We start from the raw sequence: 22,978 nt of genomic DNA, 5'->3' as shown, positions 1-22,978 counted from the left end.
TTAAATGCTTTTTAAAAATAAATATAAAGGGGGCTTCCCTGGTGGTGCAGTGGTTGAGGGTCTGCCTGCCGATGCAGGGGACACGGGTTCGTGCCCCGGTCCGGGAGGATCCCACATGCCGCGGAGCGGCTGGGCCCGTGAGCCATGGCCGCTGAGCCTGCGCGTCCGGAGCCTGTGCTCCGCAACGGGAGAGGCCACAACAGTGAGAGGCCCGCGTACCGCAAAATAAATAAATAAATAAATAAATAAATAAATATAAGGTATTTAAGTGTATTTCCTATCTGTCTTCTATAAGCTTTTAAATGGGCAATGCAAATAAATACAAAAGTCATGCCCTTAAAAAATTTTTTTTTAATTCAATTGTTTGAATATATTCCCACTGAATTTTTATTTTATTTATTTACTTATTTTTGGCCACACCATGCAGCATGCAGAATCTTAGTTCCCCTACCAGGGATGAAACCGTACCCTCTGCAGTGGAAGCACACAGTCTTAAGCACTGGACAGCCAGGGAAGTCCCAATGCCCTTTATTTTTAATGCTTTACTATGTGACCACTGCTCAGACCCTCAGTTTGATTTCTGTATCATTCCTTTCCTGTTTACTAGTTGTAACTGAGCCAGTTCCTATTTGTTTCTGAGTATATCTAAGAGATCTTAGCAAGCTAAATAGCCGATTTTATATTCCTGGGTTGCTACTTTAGTTAAAATTGAAGAAAGTACTTTTGAGTGTACAGACAAATTTTACTATGGGAAAACTTTTAGTATAATTTTGGACAATGTATTTTGCTTTGGAGAATTTGGTTTGATCATACGCCATTATCTTTTTTGTTGAAGACAGTCTTCTATATTCCCAGGCCACTCAGGTACCACTCAGGTGCCTAGTTCCTAGCTAGGCATCTAGTGAGAAACTGGGGTCATCTCTAACTCCTTTTTCCTTTGGAGAAAGAATCCCTATTGACTCCATTTATCACTGTGGAACTGATGGGTTAGCCTCTGCTAGATTCTGTCATGGTACCCTTTTCTTGTTAATACTTAATGCAGTTTTTAATTTTCATATTCACTTGGGTAAATTTATTTATAGTTTGTTCCCATGGGGTTAGGGACTGTTTTGTTGTATATACCATGAATAGGATAGGGCTGCCACATGATAGGCACTGAGTAAATCCTTGTTGAGTTTTTAAAAAATGGATTAATTATAGCCAGTTAATAGATATTTCTTAATGACTGATGGTCTTCTGGCCTCCAGTGTAATTTTGTTATGATTTTTCGCCTCATTGCTGTCTCCATAGTACATTGTGAAGGTCTAGAAGGTAGGGGCCGTGTCTTTTCATCTCTGTATCCCCAAAACCTAGGACCATGACTGACCCATTTTAAGAACTAATCTCTGTTGAATGAATGTGCCTCTCAATGAGCAACAACCAGGAAATGATTTTATGTTTTGATGAACCTTCTAAAAGGCTCATACTATTTCTTTTACAGGTTTTTAGTATCTTAGCATCATAGCATTGCAACACTAAGATATTAGAAACAGAACAAACACAGCAAATTCATAAAGAACTGAGATGGTCAAACAGAACAGAATATTCTGAATCTTCCCAGTGCAAGACTGTTCCCTGCATGAGTGCAAGACCGCTTCCTACATTTAATGCTACACTCAGTCAAGTATTATTATTTATTATTTGTAAGAAAAGTTCTTTATTCTAACTCTGTGGGAGACATTCCCCACGCATAAATGCCTCTCACTGGCTGCAAAACATTTTTTTTTCACATTAATCAATCTGAAATTCCTTTCCTCACTTTCATCCAATTATATCTAATTATGACTCTTTGTTCTAGGTAAGTTAAATTATTCTTTGCCCCTCCCTATGTCCCCTTATACCATTCAAGTATATGTAAAAAGTTGTTGTATTCTCCCTGAGCAGTTTACTAGTTGATCTGAGAATATTTATCTTCTTTCATATTTATTCATTAGTATCTCTCTTTTCCTGATTGTTTTGTTGGTCTATTTGAAGCACTCTCCATTTACCTCCACCTTTCTTATACTAAGATTCCTTAAGATAAATACAGCTCTTAAGATTCAAGAATGCAAGTGTGTGTGTGTATATATATATATATATATATATATATAAATAAATTTTCCGATTATTTCTGCCTTTGTTTACTCATTTTGTTTTCATCAGTTAGGTCACAGTATGGAATCAAGTTCTTTGGATCTTTATAGGTCTTTGGATCAAAGTCTTTAGGGTCAGACAAATCTGGGTTCAAATCTCTGCCTCTGACCAGCTGTGTGAACTTGGACAAATTATGTAATCAATTTAAGCCTTGGTGTCCTCATTTATAAAATACAAAAGATACCACCTAACTCGTAAAGATTGCTAAATGAGAAAACTTATGTAAATTGCCCAGCACAGTGTCTGACCTATAATAGCCACTCAACAAATGCTAGTTCTCTTCTTTATACCCCATCTAGTTTTGTCTAGGCTTTCTGAGAGTTTAGATATTTTATAATTATTTGCTTGATTATTTAATGCTTCTTCTCATCAAATGCAGAATAGCATATTATTTATTTATTCAGTGAACTGTTCTGGAGACATTTTAGAGAATTCCATGACCTCTCCCACTTCTCTTCCAAAACTTGACTGACTTTTATTATTCATCAGTTCATAAAATGTCTCCTTTTTGTGGTGAATTTTAATGTTATTTAATCTTTTTAAAGGATAGTCCTAGTATGATTATTACATAATGATATATGTATTTTACCTAGCTCTTTCACTTCTTAACCTTCTGGTTTTACATCCTAGATTTTTTTAAAACTGAGATTAAAGTTTCCCAACTCTTATTGCCAAGTCACTGTTCTATTTAAAGTTTGCTTTTCAAAAACAGTTACTTCATATTGGTTCTATGCTGGAATCATTCACAGTTGCTTCCAAAATAAAACAAAGATGTCTATGTTGTTTATATGACATAAGATGACTTCATGTGGATTTGCTAAAACTACAATTTGAAAGAAAAAGCCCACTGAGCTACTACTGGAAGAAATGTCAATGACCCTTGGGGAACAATTCTTTTCTGAGATGGACTGGAATACAGGCACAAAAATGAAAAATGGAAGGTGATATTGTGATAAAGTATTCTGGATTTGATTAATTTAACAATTATACTTCAAAGACAATTTGAAGGTAAAGAATAACCATGCTAAAGGTAGAATGAAATTATTGTTAAATAGAGGTACAAGCAGAGAGAGACAGTGATTCTTCTTGGGACCATGTTGAGAAGGTGATATCTGAGTAGACTGTGAAGGATGGAAAGATGGTCTGCAGCAAGATAGTCACCCACTCAAGGCACTTGTATTTCCATCAGTTGAACAGTTTTCATCTAAGCCAGAAAGAAGAAAGAAGAAATAAAAAGCAAGAAGGAACACAAGAGAGATTTGAATGGATGATAGAACTCATTATTTACAGAGATAGCTTGCTACTTAGGGTAATGGTAACCAAGTAACCACACAGTATCTTGGTAAACATTTGGTTTAGGTTTAAGGGCAGAGGGACTAAGTTTATTTTTATTCACTCTCTGCTAAAAGGCAGTTGAATACATTTATTTTGTCCCACCAGGGAAGAAGGAAGGGCATGTCAGTTCTTCAAGAGGTTGTTTACTCTGACAGAGAATGAATGATACTTTCTTTTCCATTTGCTGATTTTTCTTTAGATGTAGAAAGAGACTATGCAATAGTCAAAAATATGTCTTGACAAAAAAGTCAATTCATTTGTTGTAAAGTAACTAACTGGCTATTTCCCAAAAAGAGAACTAATTCTGTTCTATAAAGCATTTCTTCTGTTCTATAAAACATCTGTTTCAATCCACGTGTCCCACTAAAGGAAGGGAAATTTTCTATAGAAAAATGTCATGGACTAGCTGTCAATATTCCATACCCAATCAATTTCCCACCCGTTGAACATTTAACATATCCTTTGGTGTTAAAAGAATAGGGAAGCGGGGGAGGATGGGACTTCATGAAGTACTGGCTTCAATATTTATTTCAATACCAACATAACATACTTATACTAGTTTAATGCTATGTTCTGGAATATGTAAACATGGAAGTAAAAGTAAATTGTCAATGTAGTGATAAGCTAATTTTATTATAAATTCCAGTCTCATTATAATAATTCACTTTAAAGTTGAGGTATCTTTGGTAAATAAACCTGTACACTATGAGTAAGGGAGTCCTGTGAATGGAATTGCTTGGTATTTATTTTGAAACTGTTACATGAAAAACAGACATCCTAGAATTCTTCCAGAAATTTTCTTGGAGAAAGGCAGAGGTTCTGAGTTAGACAGTCTTATGTGGGAGAAGATAATTGAATGAATGCTTACCAGCATTTATATCTATCATTGAGTCAGGAAAAACATGTCTAGCCAGAGTTTTAGTAATCCTTTAGGATTTTCCACCAGAGATATGGCTAATTCAGGGAGTGGATTAAGTTATAGACGATAATTAGCTCAAAATCTTTGATCCAAGAATGAAAGTGAACAGAGTTCACACTAGAAACAGGAATAGTATGTGTAGTGGTTCTCACATGCTAGCCTGGAGACCAAAAGGCTGACTCGGAATCACCAATGATGCTTTTTAAAATAAAATACAAATTTCTGTCTCCATCCCTGTTGGAGATTCTGATTCAGCAGATCTAGGGCAGGGCTCTGAAATTTCATATTTCAGCAACTTTTCCCAAGCGATTCTGGTCCACATACAGGTTTGGGAACCAGTTACTAGATAGCAACAGTGCTTGAGATCAGATAAGGGGGCTGTGAAAGTGGAAGCCAGACTTTGTTCAAAGGAGAGAAACCATCCCACTTTTGGTTTAGAGTCTGAGTTCCTGATATTAAAAATATATATATGGGGCTTCCCTGGTGGCGCTGTGGTTGAGAGTCTGCCTCCGGGTCTTAGTTGCGGCACATGGGATCTTCATTGCCACGTGTGGGGTCTTTGTTGCGGCATGCAGGATCTTTTAGTTGTGGCACGCGGGATCTTTAGTTGCAGCCTGCGAACTCTTAGTTGTGACATGCATGTAGGACCTAGTTCCCTGACCAGGGATCGAACCTGGGTCCCCTGCATTGGGAGTGTGGAGTCTTAACCATGGACCACCAGGGAAATCCCCATGGTGGGAATATTTAAACCATAGAAATTGACCAGTGCTACAAATCAGGGCTTTCTCCCCGCTAGAAAGCCAGCATGCCACTCTCCAGTAGGATTATTCTATTTTTAATATGCTTGCCATAGGAAAATCTACTTAGGTTATAGGCTACTAAAGGCACATAAGTGACTTTAAAGGTTTCAAGTGAGCTACTCTAGAAGAAGCTTCTCTTTATTTATTTTTTTACACAGTAGGTTCTTATTAGTTTTCCATTTTATACACATTAGTGTATATATGTCGATCCCAATCTCCCAGTTCATCACACACACACACACACTTTCCCCCCTTGGTGTCCCTACTTTTGTCTCTACATCTGTGTAGAAGAGACTTCTCTTTTAGAACAAAGAGACAGTATTCCTCCAAGTGTCTCAGTACACAGTGATAGTTATATTTCTCATGTATCTTAACAACCAGTTTGCGCCTCCATTCTGCTCTCAGCCCTAGATTCAGCTGGAGAGATTCACGTTGTCTCCTGTTTTATAGACGTTAAACGCACTGTCTTTAAAAAAAAATTTTTTTTTTTGAGTTGTAGAAATAAATTCAGTTTCAGTGATCTCCACTAGTCTTAAAAAAGAACAAACAACATCTCTAAAATTCTCAGAAGTAATTTCTTGACTATGAAAATGTGTAGTTGATTGTTTGGGTCCCACAGTTGACTCTAGTTAAGGTTAAAATAAAGAGGAATTGAGAACAAAGATGATTTAATTTCTCACAGGAATAAATCTATTGGCTAGTAGATTTGGTTCAGGGCCCTGTTTATTCAGCTTTGGTGAACTTATGGCCATTAACTACAAGTGTACACGTAAGGACCATAGTATTTAGCATGATGTTTGTCAGGAGGAAAAAAATAGCCTAGAACAGCCATGGGGCCAGTAAGTCCTGAGTATTCTATGCAATGTATAGTATATAGATTCTGTGAGGAAGAATAAACATCAATTCATTCCCTTTTCTAGATTATCTCGTTAAAGGCAACAAAGGCAATCATCGATTAGAAAGTAGGACAAACTTTGTATTTCAGCACTTTAAAAGGAAAAAATAAAAACAGCCACCAAGGAAGTATGGAAGGCATCTTTTTAAGGAAGCCTCCCCTTAATTGCCCTCACACCACCCCCAAACTCTCCTTGAGGCACTTCATATATCACTTTCATTGCATTTTCCTCATATGATGGGGGGACGTTAATACTTTTGTGCTTCTGTGAAAGTTAAGTGAGTTACTAAATATACAGCCCTTTGAACAGTGAACAGAAAAGAGTAGGCACTCAATAAATGTCAGCTATTACTATTATATCATTACCATCACCACAGTGTATTGAAATGATCCGTTACTATAAATTTCTCCCCATCTAGAATATAAGATCCTTTAGGGAAGACCTTTTCATCTTTTTCAGAGCTAGTGCTTACTGCAGTGCCTGCCATAGAGGAGATGTTTTTCCAATAAGTGCTTCTTTGGCTAAATTGAGCTATGATTTATAAACTTTGACCTGCTGTTTCAGGTTTTCAATAGTTCCAACTCCTGAGAAGACATAAACTAGGAAATAAGGGTGAGAAGAGTTTTGATGCATCGTCACTGATATTCCAGTAGTAAACTTTGACCTGCTGTTTCAGGTTTTCAATAGTTCCAACTCCTGAGAAGACATAAACTAGGAAATAAGGGTGAGCAGGGTTTTGATACATCGTCACTGATAGTCCAAAAGACGGTAATTGTCCAGGCCTATTTAACATTATGTTTGTAATTATTTCACTAATAGAAATATAAATTTTATTATTTCCTTGATATACAGTTGTAGGCTCTAGCACTTGGAAATGAGGAACAAACATACAGAAGGAATCTTCTAGGATATGTCTTTGTAAGTGACCCTTCATATAGATATGGCCACAAGACAATAGCAGTATTTCCCGTGCATTCTGTAGAATGCTGGTCCTAAAAGATGCTCTGTAAGAAAAGCATTCTCTGATTAGATTTGGGAGACAGACTTCAGAGCTCTATAGGAGGTTTATCATGAACACTAGCATATTAAAAGCTCTGAGAAATCCTGAAGAAAAGAAACCTTTGACTAATTCACCACTTCCTGAATTTGAAGGCTGTAGAAAAATTTCCCCGAATCTAGTTCCTATTAACACCTTTCGGAGTTAGTGTTCCACGAATCAAACTTTGGAAAATGCTATATCATAGAAACACATTTATCCAGATTTCCATTTATTTCCTCAATAAAACTCTATGTAATTCATAAAAAAAATCTAAGTCTATGTGCATACAAACAGAGATGCAAACTCTGGTTAATTTGGATGGTAAGGGAATAGTGGGATATTCTGTCTGGCTAACTAATTTTTTTTTTTTTTTTGGCTAACTAATTTTTAAAAATTAACTGTAGAGTAAATGCTAACTGCATTTAACCCTTGATGAAAAGTACTCTGCAGCATTCTCAAACTTGAATATAACACAACCACCTGAGAATTTTGGTAAAGCGCAGGTTTGATTCAGTAGGTCTGCGCTGGGATCAGAGGTTCTGCAGCTTCTAATCAGCAGCCGCGTGATGCCAGTGCAGCTGGCCTTTGGACCACGCACTGAGTATCAGGTTACTTTTCTGCCTTGCTAAGCACAGCAGAGTAAATATAATAAAATTGTTACTTTGAATAACATTGTACATGCTGTTGATGGAGCCACACACTGAGATAGTTTAAATTTTTAGAGATATCCACTTGTTTTCTTGATACTACCTTCCTCATAAAAGTAAAGTGGGACCCAATGGGCAGAAAAGTTGTAGCTCTAGCGATATTTCTATCAGCACTTAGCGTGAAATGTGGTGTACTGTAGGTACTTAATAACTGTTAAGTACCTTAACCTATTTGTCATAAACTTTATTATCAGCCTTGGTAACTCTAAAGGTGATATAGAGACACATCTTCTAAGGAGGGAGTTAATGATAAGAAAATATTACTAAACAAAAATGAAAATGTTGCCAAACATTGCCAATCAAACAGTATAGTATGGAAAATACTTGAAAGAGAAAAAAATTGAATGTGCTAATAAGTGGTGGAATTTACCCCTGGCTCAGAAAAGGGAAGGGAAGAACCAGAATAATGTTCTGGAAGAAGATGCCAGTAAGAAAACCCATGCTAGGGAAGTGGACACAGGCATCTCTGCCCCAAACATATGCTGGAATAGTCATAAAGTGAATGGAGATACACCTTCCTCAGGCAGCCTACCCAGGATCAAGGGTATGTCTAGAAAACGAAAAAAGGAAATACAGATCTTCCCTACTAATCCATCCTCCACCTACAAATTATGCTAAAAGGACTAAATTGGTACCAGTTATTTTCATAATCCCCCTACCTGGTTCAAGTATTGTGTAAATATTTTTAATTAGGAGTGATTAGCAATATGAATTATTGGTAGTAGTTTCTAGCTTGAAGTCTTTCAGTACCCCAGATGCAGGGGAATTCTATGATAATTTAAGGGGTTGAGAAACTAATCCAGACAAGTATGTTACAATTGTCTTATAATGTTTTCTTCCTTCCTTCCCTTCCTTCCTCCCTCCCTCCCTTCCCTTCTCTTTCTTTCTTCTTTCTTTCTTTCTTTCTTTCTTTCTTTCTTTCTCTCTTTCTTTCTTTCCTTCTTTCTTTTAAATATATTAATGTGCTCTTCATGCAGTTTTCATTAAAATAGCTTTGATACCTTTGGTCTTCTGACACTTGGATATTGCCTATAAATATCAATTGGCAGGGTCCAGGTAATTATACTAAAGGTACCTATTAACTGATTATCATCTACTTGTGGATAGTTCAATCCACACCATCTCACTGACTGAGGCGTCCAAGATGAGGGCACCTCTAGCCAACCACCCATCTTCTCTATTTCTCTCATCCTCATACTCCTTTATTGTCTTCCCCCTCTTTTTTTGCCTCTATAACCATTCTGAAATTTTTTCAGTTCTTTGAACATGCTATAGTCTTTCTTCCTTCTGCTCCTTTTTAGCACTGGTTGTTCTCTCTGCTGGGAATATTCCTACCCATGTTATGTTGATTCCTATTAAACTTCAGGTCTCCTTAATCAAAAAATTAACTCTTGTTCATTGCCCCTCCTGTGAGCTGCCCTGTACACTCTCTAAACAACACTGGTCATACTTGTGTGATCTAACACACACACGTATATACCACTAGTTGCCTATACACACACACACACATACATACACACACACACACACATATGTGTATATATATATATATATACACATTTATATGCACATACACACACACTCATAAGCTCTTTAAAAAGACTGTGTCTCTTGCTCACTGTTATAATTCCCAAGAATTAGCACACAGTAGTGTTCAATAAGAATTTGTAGAATGAAAGAATAAGTTTTTTAAATGTCCTAATTTTGCTCAAGTCTATTGACCTTGGAAATCAAACACTATAATATGGAAAATATTGTCTCTATTGACATTTTCACAGGCTAAAAAATAATAAAAAGTTATGTGTTTTGTTAGTTTTAGCTACCTTCTCAAATTTTGCTTATGTTTTTATAGAACTGTAGTTTGGGGACCAAAAACCTATAAAGCCTTTTCGGCACAAGTCCCTAGAAGAGCTATATAAGTAGTGGGGTAACTTTTAAAATAATCTCCTCCTTCATGCTCTTTTTATAAAACTCTGAAGGCATGAGCCCTCTAGGATTTACACAGTTAGAGCTGGCAACCTTTTTACGTTTTGTAAGAATATGAGCAGTAGCTTGAACATAGAACAGTAACAAAACAAAACAAAACACAAGGTATTTATCTTGGCTCCAAGTCTGCCAATAAACCTTTCTATTTCTCTTTTTATTGGTAAGACACAGACATTTTTTTAAAAAGTCACTGTTTTAATATTTTGTACATTTACTCATCTTACAATTTTATAAAGCTGCAGAATTTAAAGTTTGATTAGTAAAGTAAAATGCAGTGCATAATATGCAATGCTTTCAAATTAATCTGAACATTATGTCAGTAAAATATATTGGAAATATATGAAACGTTCCTAATTAAATCACTACAATGGCCCCCAGTACCCTAGGGAATAAATACTAAAATTTTTAGGATAGCATACAAGACTCTCTAAAATCTAGCCCTAAACAATGTTTCAAAGTTTTCTTTCACTATTCTTGTAGATCTTCTACTTGTTACTCTAATGAAAGTGACCAGCCATTTGCTATACCAGAACATAGGAGATACTTGAATGTTAGTTAGATATTAGAAACTGGGTTTGTTTTAACCAATGTAAGTAAAATTTGGGGACCTTCAACTAGACCAGTGTTTCTCAAACTTTAGCTTGCATCAGAAACACCTGGAGGGCTTAGAAAACTCAGATTTCTGGGCTCCACCCAAAGAATTTTTGATTCAGTTGGTCTGGGCTGGAGTCTGAGAATTTGTATTTCTAACACATTTCCCACGTGATGCTGTTGCTGATGGCCCTGCAACCACACTTTGAGAATCACTGGTTTGCTTGTTAACTTCAACTAAGTTAAAAAAAACAGAAACCCCCACAAACTTCCAGTTACAAGATAAATAAGTTTGGGGGTTGTAATGTACAACATGATAACTATAGTTAATACCGTACTGTATATGTGAAAATTGCTAAGAGAGTACATCATAAAAGTTCTCATCACAAGGAAAAAAACTGTAACTATGTGAGGTGATGGATGTTAATCAACCTTACTGTGGTGATCATTTCACCATTATACATATACTAAATGATTATGTTGTACACCTTAAACTTATACAATGCTATATGCCAATTATTTCTCAATAAAACTGGGGGAAAATAAAAAAAAATACTGCACCTTGTCACTCCTCATTCCAAATCTCTGGCACCTTGGATCCTTCTTAACTTGTTTTGGTGATAAAAGCACTTATCACCTTCTAACATACTATATATTTCACTTATTACTTATATTTATTGTGTGTCTTCTCTGCTAGAATATAAGCTCCTTGAGTGCAGGGGTCTTTGTTTTGTTCCTGAACACATCCTAAGCCCTTGGCACATAGTAGGCACTCAATGTATATCCATTGAATGAATGAAGGAAGGAAGGAAGGAAGGAATACGTTAGGTACATTGTACAACATACTGTTTCAAGTTAGTGCTATATAACAGTATCTTTTTGAAAATGTTGCCTGTTGCTATACAAGACAGTTACAAGTATCTAAGTTACTCAATGACAAATTAATTTCCTTTCTTGTTTCATCTGCTTGTTAGTCCATACATTCTTATTTTTAGACATTTCTACTAGTGGTCTGAGGATGTGGAATACACACATACACATATCTATTTAAATATATCCTGTACAAATGGTGTTAGGGCTGAATATATTCTAGATTGAAACAATTTCATAAGCAGACCCTTCAATCAGCACATGGAGTTAAGGAAACTACATTTTAGTCCCTAAGGTACTGTGGATTTTAAAGAAGTAATTATCTTTGACATAAGGTATATTTAGTCAATAAAGAGTGGAAACTCTATAGTATTATTTCCCACTGTCTATCTTATAGGACAACAGTTATTACAATACTAGTTTTCATTTCTTGGGGGCTTACTATATGACAAGCAACGCGCTAAACACTCCACATACTTTAGCTTATGTAGTTCTCATTACAACCCTGTTGGGAGAAGGAAATCGAAGTGCAAAGAGCTTCAACAGCTGGCGTAGGATGACACGGCCATAAGGGGCAGGGAAAGCTTCTACTCTAGTTCTGTTTGAAACCTATTAAAATGAAAGTCTGAGTACAACAAGGAGCAGGAGTAAAACAGAATTCTTGGAGAAATATTATGACGTAAATCCAAATTTGGGGCTCAAGGTTGAAAGGGAACTGTTGCACATTCTATCTTCCACAGTCTAAGAGAGAAAGCTTGTAACAAGGAAGACCACTCATATTTCATGTAGGTATCTCCTGCCTGAGGTTAAAACTGTATTTTCAAGAGGAATAGAATTTTTCCTTTAAATTAAAAATGAACCCAAGATTTTAAATGATGGTTTCCCATTGTACTGCTCCTTTCCTGTCACTGTTTTTGATCTAGAACGTGGAGTCCTTGGCGGGGAAAGGAAGAGCGTGATCATTCATCTCCATTAACAGTCTTGAGTGGTTTCTGTTATCTAATAATTTCTGAGTTGAGAGACGTGGAAATGCTCATGTAGTTAAATGACTATTCATCCACACTGGACTTCTACTTAAGCTCTGCATATATCTTTCACAGTCGTGTTTCAGGTGATGTCTCATTAATTGAGCAGATCTTTGAAGATTCTACTCTTTTTTCAAATAAACCTCTTCTTGGAGTTATACCAACAAAAAAGCAGAACCATTCTGTAACAGTTTAGTATTTGGGGGGAGAGTAGGGAATTATTGTTATGTTCTAAATTCATTGCTACATTAGAGCAGAGTCAACCAAACTGCGTTCACAATGAAACCAAAACCTGTCACTTTTCAGGTGTTCAAATTCACCGCAGAGATGAACACTAGAATGACCCAAGTGCAGATAACCACTCTTTCTTTCATCTATTTGAGTCCATTATTGTCTGCATCCTACTCATATGTTTGGTCTTAAGATGATCTTAAATATATCTCCCTCTTCATCATTCTTTTTTCTCTTTTATTAGACATCTTGTTTTCCAAAATGTGGTGCTATAGGAAACAATTGAATATTATACTGTTTCCACCTAACAGATTGAAAATTCTTACCCCTGATCAATGAAGTTAACTGATGTGTGTGAGTGGATTGTCTGAGAATTTCATGACCTCTCTCCCATGCGTGAGCAAATGAAGGATGGAGAGTCATCTCTTTTGTACAAATCGACCTTTTTTTTTTTTCCAGTAACCATTAATTCACTTACATTTGCAAGCATCTGGGGCAGAGAAAGGTCTTCGGAGGTCCCGGTAGAAGCCTGGCTTACATCGTTGGCAATGCTGACCTTCTGTGTTGTGCTGACAGTCATTGCAGACGCCACCACTACGATTCCCTGATGCCTCCCACACATTAATGTCAAAGTGACAGGCATCAGCATGTCCATTGCACTTGCAAGCTGAGAAAAAGAAGCATGGGAGGAAAACAAAGAATTAAAAATAAAATGACAGGTTCTCTAATATTCAAGCAGTTAAAAGTAGGGTAAGCTGATTCCTAATTTTTAAAAATTTAGTTTTTTCACACTCAGAGACATAGAGAACAGACTTGTGGTTGCCAAGGCGGGGGGAGATGGGGAAGGGATGGAGTGGCAGTTCGGGGTTAGCAGATGCAAACAATTATATATAGAATGGATAAACAACAAGGTCTTACTGTACAGCACAGGGAACTATATTCAATATCCTGTGATAAACCGTAATGGAAAAGATTTTTAAAAGAATGTATATATATGTACATACATCTATCTGTATGTATAACTGAATCACTTTGCTGTACAGCAGAAATTAACACAACATTGTAAATCAACTATACTTCCATTAAAATTAATTTAGTTTTTTGAATAGTATACATTTTCACAGTACAAGATTCAAAACAGTATAAAAACATTTATACATTAAGAACTCTTTCACCCTGTTTCCTCTGGCCTTCAGTAGCTGCTTTCCTTCCTTCCTTCCTTCCTTCTCTTTCTCCCATCCTTCCCTCCCTCCTTCCTCCGAGCCTAGAAGGAACCTTCTGGTGGACAGGGGTTAGTAACTTGGCAGATAGATTGATTTACCTTTCATGAAGTACTATTCCTCAGCTATTGCTGTACTGGTGAGTACGAGGTAGTCTCCTATAGAAGCCTTAATTTTCTTATAGAAGAGGCTTGCAGAGTTTCTCATATAACAATTTCTCAAAGGCATTTCTAAGGTTATCAGTCAATAGTGCCAAGTGACAAGTCTCTGTGTTCTATATGTATTTAGATATGCAGCTGGTTTCGGTGGAAAGGGCCAGAATGGCACTCTAGGAATTTAGGAGAAATTCTTTAGATTCTCTTGATGAGTGATTTGAATAAGGATCCAGACTTTTTTCTGGAGGTCAACTGCATTTGAAAATGTTTGTGCTATTGTTTTTCATTGTTTCCTTGATGTGTTATGATATTTTGACCAGACTCATAGTCTTTAAAAAGCATATTGTAAGATAATTTAAGAGTTATGCTTAGAGGAAATCCTTTACATTTCCTAGAAACTAAAATAAATCAGTTATGATTCCAAATTGTGTAAGGGAAGAAACTTCTCACAATTTTACCCACTGTACTTGCCTTTAAATCCTAGTAAAACTGAAGTCTGTGAGTGTAAACGTTGTTACGGGCATGTGTATTTCTCTGTGTATGTGTATTTCTATTTCAGGTATATTTCATTTTGAATTGCAAAGAAAAAAAATGATTCATGTTCCCATATTTTTTACCCTTCTATCTAATCTCCAACCTCAAACCCGAAGTTAGCCATGGCAATGTTAATCTCATTCTTGACGAACTGGCTTAGTTTTAAATCTAATTTGTCACTACAAGTATCATAAGTGAAAAGAAAGGCATATGGTATTACAGAAAAAAAGCATTTAATTTGGAGTCTGAAGAGCAGGGATCAAGTCCTGACTCTATCATTTACTAACTTTGGCAAGTTACTTAATCTTATTGAGCCTCAGTTTCCTGATCTCTAAAATGTGATTAACACCACCTACTTTTTAGGGTTGTTTTGAGAACTGAATTCAAGATAGCTATTTTCATGATTATAATTCAATATCTCAGCTATGATGGTAACTGCACATTCTAATCCTCAGTTGCTCTTGCATCTAGCCATGTTTTATTATGTCAAAGTCTCAGGGAGGGTGCTTAGGTCCCACATAGTGTCCCAGCAAATGGCCAATACATTATTGGCAAAATAGTATATCGGTGATTTTGCAAGCAGTAATTGTTTCCAAATGGCTGAAGTTACAGTGGGCAGTGATATGGTTTATGTTTGATATGGGCTACTACTTTATATTGTGTTTCTAGAGACAACAAGGGGTCCATAGATGTTTACTTTACAAAGAAGGCTTTGAGTCTGTGGTTTGGTACTTACTTCTGCACTCTTTTGGAGACCCTGTTTTGCCATCAGCTGCCTCCCAGGGGCGGTCATTGTATAAAGGTGCACAGTGTTGGCAGTGGGTGCCTGCTGTGTTGTGCTTACACATACACTTTCCATGGACCTGCAAACAAAAATAAGTAAGTGCTATGAGCACAAATAGTGCTAGGAAAGAACACTCTTCCCACAACCTCATCTCATTGGTTGGCTTTAGCCATATGACATTCATTCATTTTTGCTAAGAAGTTAGTCATCAAGATGAAAGATCCTTTCTTTAGTTTGTCTTGTTGTTAATTCATATCCTTGGCTGTAGGATATGTGACCCTAGTGAGCAATTCTGAGATACTGGCTAGGCATTTACTTAAATTTTTGTTTTGTTTTGTTTTTTGTATTTTGTTTTTGGTTATTTATTATTTATTTATTTTTGGCTGCGTTGGGTCTTTGTTGTGGTGTGTGGGCTTCTCATTGTGGTGGCTCCTCTTGTTTTGGAGCACGGGCTCTAGGCGCACAGGCTTCAGTAGTTGTGGCACACAGGCTCAGTGGTTGTGGCTCACGGGCTCTAGAGTGCAGGCTTAGTAGTTGTGGTGCATGGGCTTAGTTGCTCTGTGGCACGTGGGATATTCCCGGTCCAGGGCTCAAACCTGTGTCCCCTGCATTGGCAGGCGGATTCTTAACCACTGCACCACCAGGGAAGCCCTACTTAAATTTTTAATACCTTTAAATTATTTTATTCTTTACACAGAAGTAATACATCTTCAATATAGAAAACTTAGAAATCTGTAATCCCATCACAAAGTGACATCATTATCAACATTTGAAGCATATATTTGAGGTACTTTAAAAATAAAATTATATTTAATAAAATTTAAAAAAACACAATTATATTAAAAAACCACAATTATATTTAAAACTTCTTTTTTGGATTGAGATCATCATTTCATGTCATTAAATATTCTTGTACAACACACATTTTAATGGCTCCCCTGTATGATGTAAAATTTATTTGACCAATCACCTATTTTTTGTCATTTAGGCTTTAAAATATTTTTACATACTATATTTTAATTCTATAATGAATATCCTTGTAGCTAACAATTTGTGTACATCTTTATTAGGAATGTGTTTTCTAGAGGTAAAATTGAACAGTCAACATTTGTATATTTTTAAGGCTTTGAACACATTTTGTCATAATGACTGGGCATTTTCTTTTAATCCCACAATTCAGAGTAGTTGAGGGTTTTTAAAATAGTATTTCTCACAGGGAGGAATACTTTAGTGGAATTATCTGGGATCTGAGAGTTTTATGAGAATTTTAATATTTTTTGTATTATCTCACCAATAATTTCTTTTTTAAAAATTTTATTTATTTATTTATTTGGCTGCGTTGGGTCTTCATTGCTGCACACGGGCTTTCTCTAGTTGCGGCGAGTGGGGGCTACTCTTCATTACAGTACTCAGGCTTCTCATTGTAGTGGCTTCTCTTGTTGCAGAACACAGGCTCTAGGTGCGCGGGCTTCAGTAGTTGTGGCTCGCGGGCTCAGTAGTTGTGGCTCGCCAGTTCTAGAGCGCAGGCTCAGTAGCTGTGGTGCACGGGCTTAGTTGCTCTGCGGCATGTGGGATCCTCCCAGACCAGGGATAGAACCCGTGTCCCCTGCATTGGCAGGCGGATTCTTAACCACTGCGCCACCAGGGAAGCCCCCACACATTCACAGATTTCCCCTAGCCTCCTAGCACCGCAGCTTGGTTAATTTTGTTTCCTCTTCCTGGGAAGTCTCTTCCCTTCTGCCTGTCAGAAATACTGCCCAACTTCAAGAACCATCTCAAAACCCAGTCCCTCTCATGGTCCTCAACAACTGCTAATCTATGGTGATTTCTGCATTCTTTGAATTCCAACATCATTCTGTTTCTTAGGTATTTATTTATTGTCTTGTTTATCTGTAATTTTTTTCTATGTAAATTTTTTTTTTCTCCAGCTACATCATACTTTGCTTAGACAGAAAAAATGTTTTGTAATGCTTTGTGTACCAAACATTGCCTAACATAGCAACTCTCTCTTGTAGATATTCATTAAATAATTGTTGACGGGTTGATATAATTTATTACCTTTATGCTGATTTACCTCTTATACTGTTTCTCAAGAAAACAACAACAATACCTCATAGATCCAAATTTGGGAATCCCATTCTGAGCTGCTTTAAAAAACGTTCATTTGTACAGTCATGACATCATGTGTCAATAAATGCATTTTGCTACTGGAATTCAGGGCAATACTTAGTTATTAGGAAGTATTCCAGATGATCCCAAATATTAATTTTTAGAAATTTATTCTATCAAATAAATAGTTATTCTATAAAATAACTTCTGCATGGTAAGATTCTTTTTTAATTGAAATATAGTTGATTTACAATGTTGTGTTAATTTCTACTGTACAGCAAAGTGATTCAGTCGTGTGTGTGTATATATATATATATATATATATATATATATATTCTTTTTCATATTTTCCATTATGGGTTTTTTTTTTGCGGTACGCAGGCCTCTCACTGTTGTGGCCTCTCCCGTTGCGGAGCACAGGCTCCGGACGCACAGGGTCAGCAGCCATGGCTCACGGGCCCAGCCGCTCTGCGGCATGTGGGATCTTCCCAGACGAGGGCACGAACCCGTGTCCCCTGCATCAGCAGGCAGACTCTCAACCACTGCACCACCAGGGAAGCCCTTCATTATGATTTATCACAGGATATTGAATATAGTTCACTGTGCTATACAGTAAGACCTTGTTTATCCATTCTGTATCTAATAGTTTGCATCTGCTAACCCCAAACTCCAACTTCTTCCCTCTTCAACCCCCTCCCCCTTGCTAATCACAAGTCTGTTCTCTATGTCTGTGAGTCTGTTTCTGTTTCGTAGATAAGTTCATTTGTGTCATATTCTAGATTTGAATGGTAAGATTCTTTAAAGGCTCTAAAAAGATGGATGATCCTTTATTTACTTGTACTAGATCCTGATTTCAAACAAAATGGAGTCTTTTGAAAAAATGAACAAGAAAAATCTTCCAAAGTTGAAGAATTTAGTGAAGCGAAGGCATACTTATGTAGCTGGCACAAGTGAGTAGCATAATGAAGATTAGCAGAAAAAGCAGTTTTGTAACTGTCTAAATTCTATAATAACCTGTGAAAAAACAAACCACTACATACAAAACACCCAGGATACAAATATTTGATAGAATTAGAGTCCAAATTCCTAGAATAAACCATCCCTAATTCATCATTGCTGTTAAGGAGATTATATGGAATACTATCTGAGGAGGGCATTTGAAACAATGTTAAGAAGTCCAAAGTAAATATAGTAGAGACCAAGGTCAATAATTGCTATCTGTATAAAACTCTAAGTGCGGTCCCTGAGGTTGTGTCTTGAAGAGTACATGGGATTTTCCTGAGGGAGCAAAGACAAGAAGATAACCCCAAAGGAATATTCTGAATAGTCAGTAAGTAAACCAGAGGACATGTGTTGAATAAGTAGGTTCTATCTAGACCACGGAATACATTATAGAGCATAAGAATGATGAATTTATCCTGTAATACTGAAGATCCCTTGAAGATTTTTGAGTAGGAAGTGATTGAAAGGTATATCAAATATACTTTATTTTCCTCTCTTTTAAAAGATTTCCTTTTATCTCCTATCTTGTCTGTTATGTTGTTTCTTCCCCCTCCTTTATTATTTCTTTTCCAAAATTTTTACCCCAGCTTATACCTGCCAACAGCCAATGGCAGTCAAATGTATTTTCTGATAATGTTTGGAATTTTAAAAGGTTGTTAATTTTTATTTTATTGCTTTTTTGTATCCTTCCTACTTTTAAAACAACCATTTATTGAATACTATATAAACATAGATGCTGCAAATTATTGCTACTTTTCTTTAGAGGAACTAAACTATCATCATAAGTCAGTTTATCTGGTGTGGTCTTGGAATGCCCAAGGCCTATATGTAATTTCACCCAACTCATAGGTTAGTCCTGACCCACAAATTCCAGACCTCAGGAGGCCACAGACATTTAGGGAAACCTCATCAAACATTCACATGTATCACAAGATAATGTGGATAGGTCAGTTCCCTCTGGAGTAAAGATTTCAGAGCATTCCCTCATTCCTGCATGCCAAGGATTGGGATGAACCTCCCAGGGTCTGAAAGATGCCAGCCCAGCAAATATTTCTGCTCACAGAAAAATTCAAGGCGCTGTCATTTTGAGAATTACCAAAAATAGCTGTAAATCATTACCTAGACCATTTGAAACAAGAAATCCTTCCTCAGCAATACAACTGTTACAGTTCAAGCTTGAAAGAGCACCCACTATTTGATGCTCGTGAAAAATGTGCAAGTAAAACTAGGTCTTCACTGAAAAAAACAAAACAAAACAGAAAAAGGAAAATTTAGTAACAAGTTAAACATAGCTCTTATTTGGTACACAAACATAAGCTAGACAAAGAGCAGGAAAATGGGATTATGTATGTAAGGCTTAGTTGAAGAGTGGTGTCTGGCTTTATAATTGGAAAATGAGAAATCTATTTCAACAAAAAAATCTACAACTCCTAATTATCTAAGAGGTATACCTCTTAGATAATACCTTGGCATTTTGGATATTCTATGAATTTCATAAACTCCTTTGCTATGCTGAGAGTATATTTTTTCTGTTGATGTCAAAAGTTTTCCTACCTATATCTGAAACCAAGCAAGACCCTGTGGGACTCCTGGGCATGAAAGCCTTTCTGTGTCCCCTGTTTTTTGTTTGCAGGGAATAGTCTTCAGGCTCCATGACCTTCCCTGAGTTCCAAAGGGCAGGTCCAAACAGTTGCTAATCAAGGAATGGAGGCGGTGCAAAGATAAGGGAGGAGCAGCCAAGAAACAGTAGTGCAGCCTTGGGGCAGGGTCCTGCTTCTGCCTCAAGGGACACACATAACAATATCTTTAAGCTCTTTACAGAACTAAAATTCCCAACAAATGGAAGATGTTAGCATTCTTCATTCCAGAGAAGACCACCTGAGGCCAGATTAAAGGAGTGCAGGCCCTGCACACACCCTGACCCTTATCAACAATTCCGCCCTTGAACCATTGCTATAAAACTCCTCACCAAATCCTCCCAGGTTGGGACACACACTTTTGAGAGGCACGAGCCCGCTGTGTCCCCCTTTGCCTGGCAAAGCAATAAAGCTATTCTTTTCTACTTCACCCAAAACTCTGTCTCCAAGATTTGATTCAGCACCGGTGCACAGAGGCCAAGTTTTCAGCCTCATATCTAATAGTATTTATTTGTTACTAATATTAACCTACTTGCAAGTCATTTTTAGCATATTTATCGTACAGGGAGGGAATCATACAAACTTTGAACCAGTAATTTAAGGAATTACTGGAACAGCTTGCTCATTAATACCTGTGCACTTTGACAAATATTATATATTAGAGGCAAATAGACATGGAAGAGAAAATACCACTCCTTCATATGTAAGGCTATAGAAGTAAGAATCTAGGTGGGTGCAAAATGAGGAAATGATTCTTTCAAATCCGTCATTGGAAGATACACATCTTGCTTAGAAAAGCTGCTTTCTTCTTTATTATTTTTATTTATTTATTTATTCCTGGCTGTGTTGGGTCTTTGTTGCTGCGCACAAGCTTTCTCTAGTTGTGGGAGCAGGAGCTACTCTTCGTTGAGGTGTGAAGACTTCTCATTGTGGTGGCTTCTCTTGTTGCGTAGCACAGGCTCTAGGCACGTGGTCTTCAGTAGTTGTGGCTCATGGGTTCTAGAGTGCAGGCTCAGTAGTTGTGGCACACAGGCTTAGTTGCTCCGCAGTATGTGGGATCTTCCTGGACCAGGACTCAAACCCGTGTCCCCTGCATTGGCAGGCAGATTCTTAACCACTGTGCCACCAGGGAAGCCCGAAAAGCTGCTTTTTAATTGTTCTCTTTGGGGCAGTAGGCCTTCTAGTAGTCAGCAAACACAGAGTTGAGGAAATTGGCCATGGCAGGAGGTTGTGAGAATCTGGTTGTTTGCCATGTCAAGCATATGGGTTGGACAATCACTTATCAAGATGTTGTAGAATATTTAAACATTAGATGGAAGATTGGCTTTGACAACTTGTAAGGTCCTTCTAGTCTTAAGGTTCTATGATTCTAAGCCCTGCTGTTCTGTATTGTGAATACTGCCTGGTTGTAGGCAACTACCCATAATCCTTTCTGAGCTACGAGATAAGACTTAAATGTCATATGGCTGGGTCCTGTTGGCATCTCTGCAATGCAGCATGTTTCCAAATGATGTGAAAGTCAAACAAGGGAGAGCTAGGAGAATATCTCTTCTTTTTTGCAGGTACTACCTGATGTGGCACAAATGAAAAATAAATGTTAATAGTCTCTGAAGATGGATTTGCATTTGTCAATAATGACTATACCTAAACTAAATTGTATTCTTTCTGATTTTTCTTCTACTGTTTTCCTCCTTCTGAGCTGCATTTTCCCCATTGCTTGTGACTAAAGTAATTGTAGACTGTCATTCTAGCACCTGCCTTCCAAATAAAGGTATATTTCATCATCTAGTGATGCTCACCACAGACATTCACCATAATGGAATTACCAAAGCGAATAATCAATCTGGTTAAAGCTTTGAAGGTCTCAAATTAACTGAATTGTTTTGTGAATGTCTGATAAAATTTACTTCCCAACTGCTTTCCAAGAAAGAAAGGACCAACTATTGTTCATGTCCTACTAAACTTTATAATGAAAGCTAGTGGGAAAAAAAGATTTTACAGCTAAATATTCAGAAATTCCTGAATTTCATCAATTGACTAATTTCCCTGAGCTCTTGTGCCATTATTGTTTACATATACATGATTTTATTTTCATTCTTTGAATTCCAATGGGAAATGAATATTCTTTCATACCATCATTGGAACTTTAAAAAATGTTTGTGAAGAAAGGATACAAACAGTGCCTATTCTATGAACCTAAGAAAAATGCCCACTTAAAGGCAGCTGTGGCAATTCATGGACCTCCATTTAGCTCTGACAAATGATTTAGAAAGTGGAACAATGCTTTGTAGCACCTTAAGACAAAATGTAAAGGCAAAAAACTGATTTAATTTCTAAAGAGATAGTATGTCCCTTTTAGAGAAAAGGATTAACTTCTAAAAGAATGAACTTCTTATGCATGAAAAGAGATAAATTCTAATAACGGCCAGCCTGTTAGAACCTGCTTCTCTTAAGCAGGGCAAAAACAGGCACAACAATGCTACAGCATAAACCTTTGAATAGAAAGCATTGTGAGGAAAACACGTCTTTTCATTAACAAATAAAATATTCCTCTACCCCTATTAAAGGTTTGCATGTTTTAATTTAACAGAAGAAGTGGGAGTTCTATGGTGAATATAAAGCATAGTAATTGAGTTTGGTAAAAGGGGGCTTGAAACACACTGTCAGAATAGGATAAAATAGGCTGAAGCCCGAGTATTCCAAACCCTTGCCCAGTAATATATATAGCAAGAATGTAAGAAGTTGAAAAGCTCTACAGTCTATTCCTTGGTCTATACTTTAACACTAGAGAAAACGGGTCTTGTAAGAAAGCATGGGCAAAAAAATAGAGGTATAGAGCAGAAACAATTATGAGTAAAGAATGAAAATCAGCCATGAGAGGCTTCCCTGTCAGTCCTGTTGCCTGAAATTCTTCCTATTGGGACTCATTCCTGTAGCTTCTGAATGGTGCTTTAGGTTCAAGAGCT

General features: G+C 36.9%; 1 protein-coding gene across 3 annotated transcripts in view; it reads right to left on the bottom strand.

The window, feature by feature from the left end:
* The window catches only part of NTN4 (netrin 4), a 106,624-nt gene that overhangs the window by 27,011 nt on the left and 56,635 nt on the right, over window positions 1-22,978 (bottom strand). For all 3 annotated transcript variants that reach the window (XM_024754397.1, XM_024754396.1, XM_024754398.1), the window contains 2 exons: window positions 15,217-15,343; window positions 13,050-13,238 (listed from right to left, as the gene is read on the bottom strand). In XM_024754397.1, coding sequence (XP_024610165.1) covers window positions 13,050-13,238; window positions 15,217-15,343 — 316 coding nt within the window. The remainder of the gene's footprint in view (window positions 1-13,049; window positions 13,239-15,216; window positions 15,344-22,978) is intronic.

The sequence above is a fragment of the Neophocaena asiaeorientalis genome, unplaced genomic scaffold (assembly GCF_003031525.2).
Source record: "Neophocaena asiaeorientalis asiaeorientalis breed wild unplaced genomic scaffold, Neophocaena_asiaeorientalis_V1.1 scaffold92, whole genome shotgun sequence".
NCBI classification, from domain to species: Eukaryota; Metazoa; Chordata; class Mammalia; order Artiodactyla; family Phocoenidae; genus Neophocaena; species Neophocaena asiaeorientalis.
This window is presented reverse-complemented; position numbering and strand designations above follow the sequence as displayed.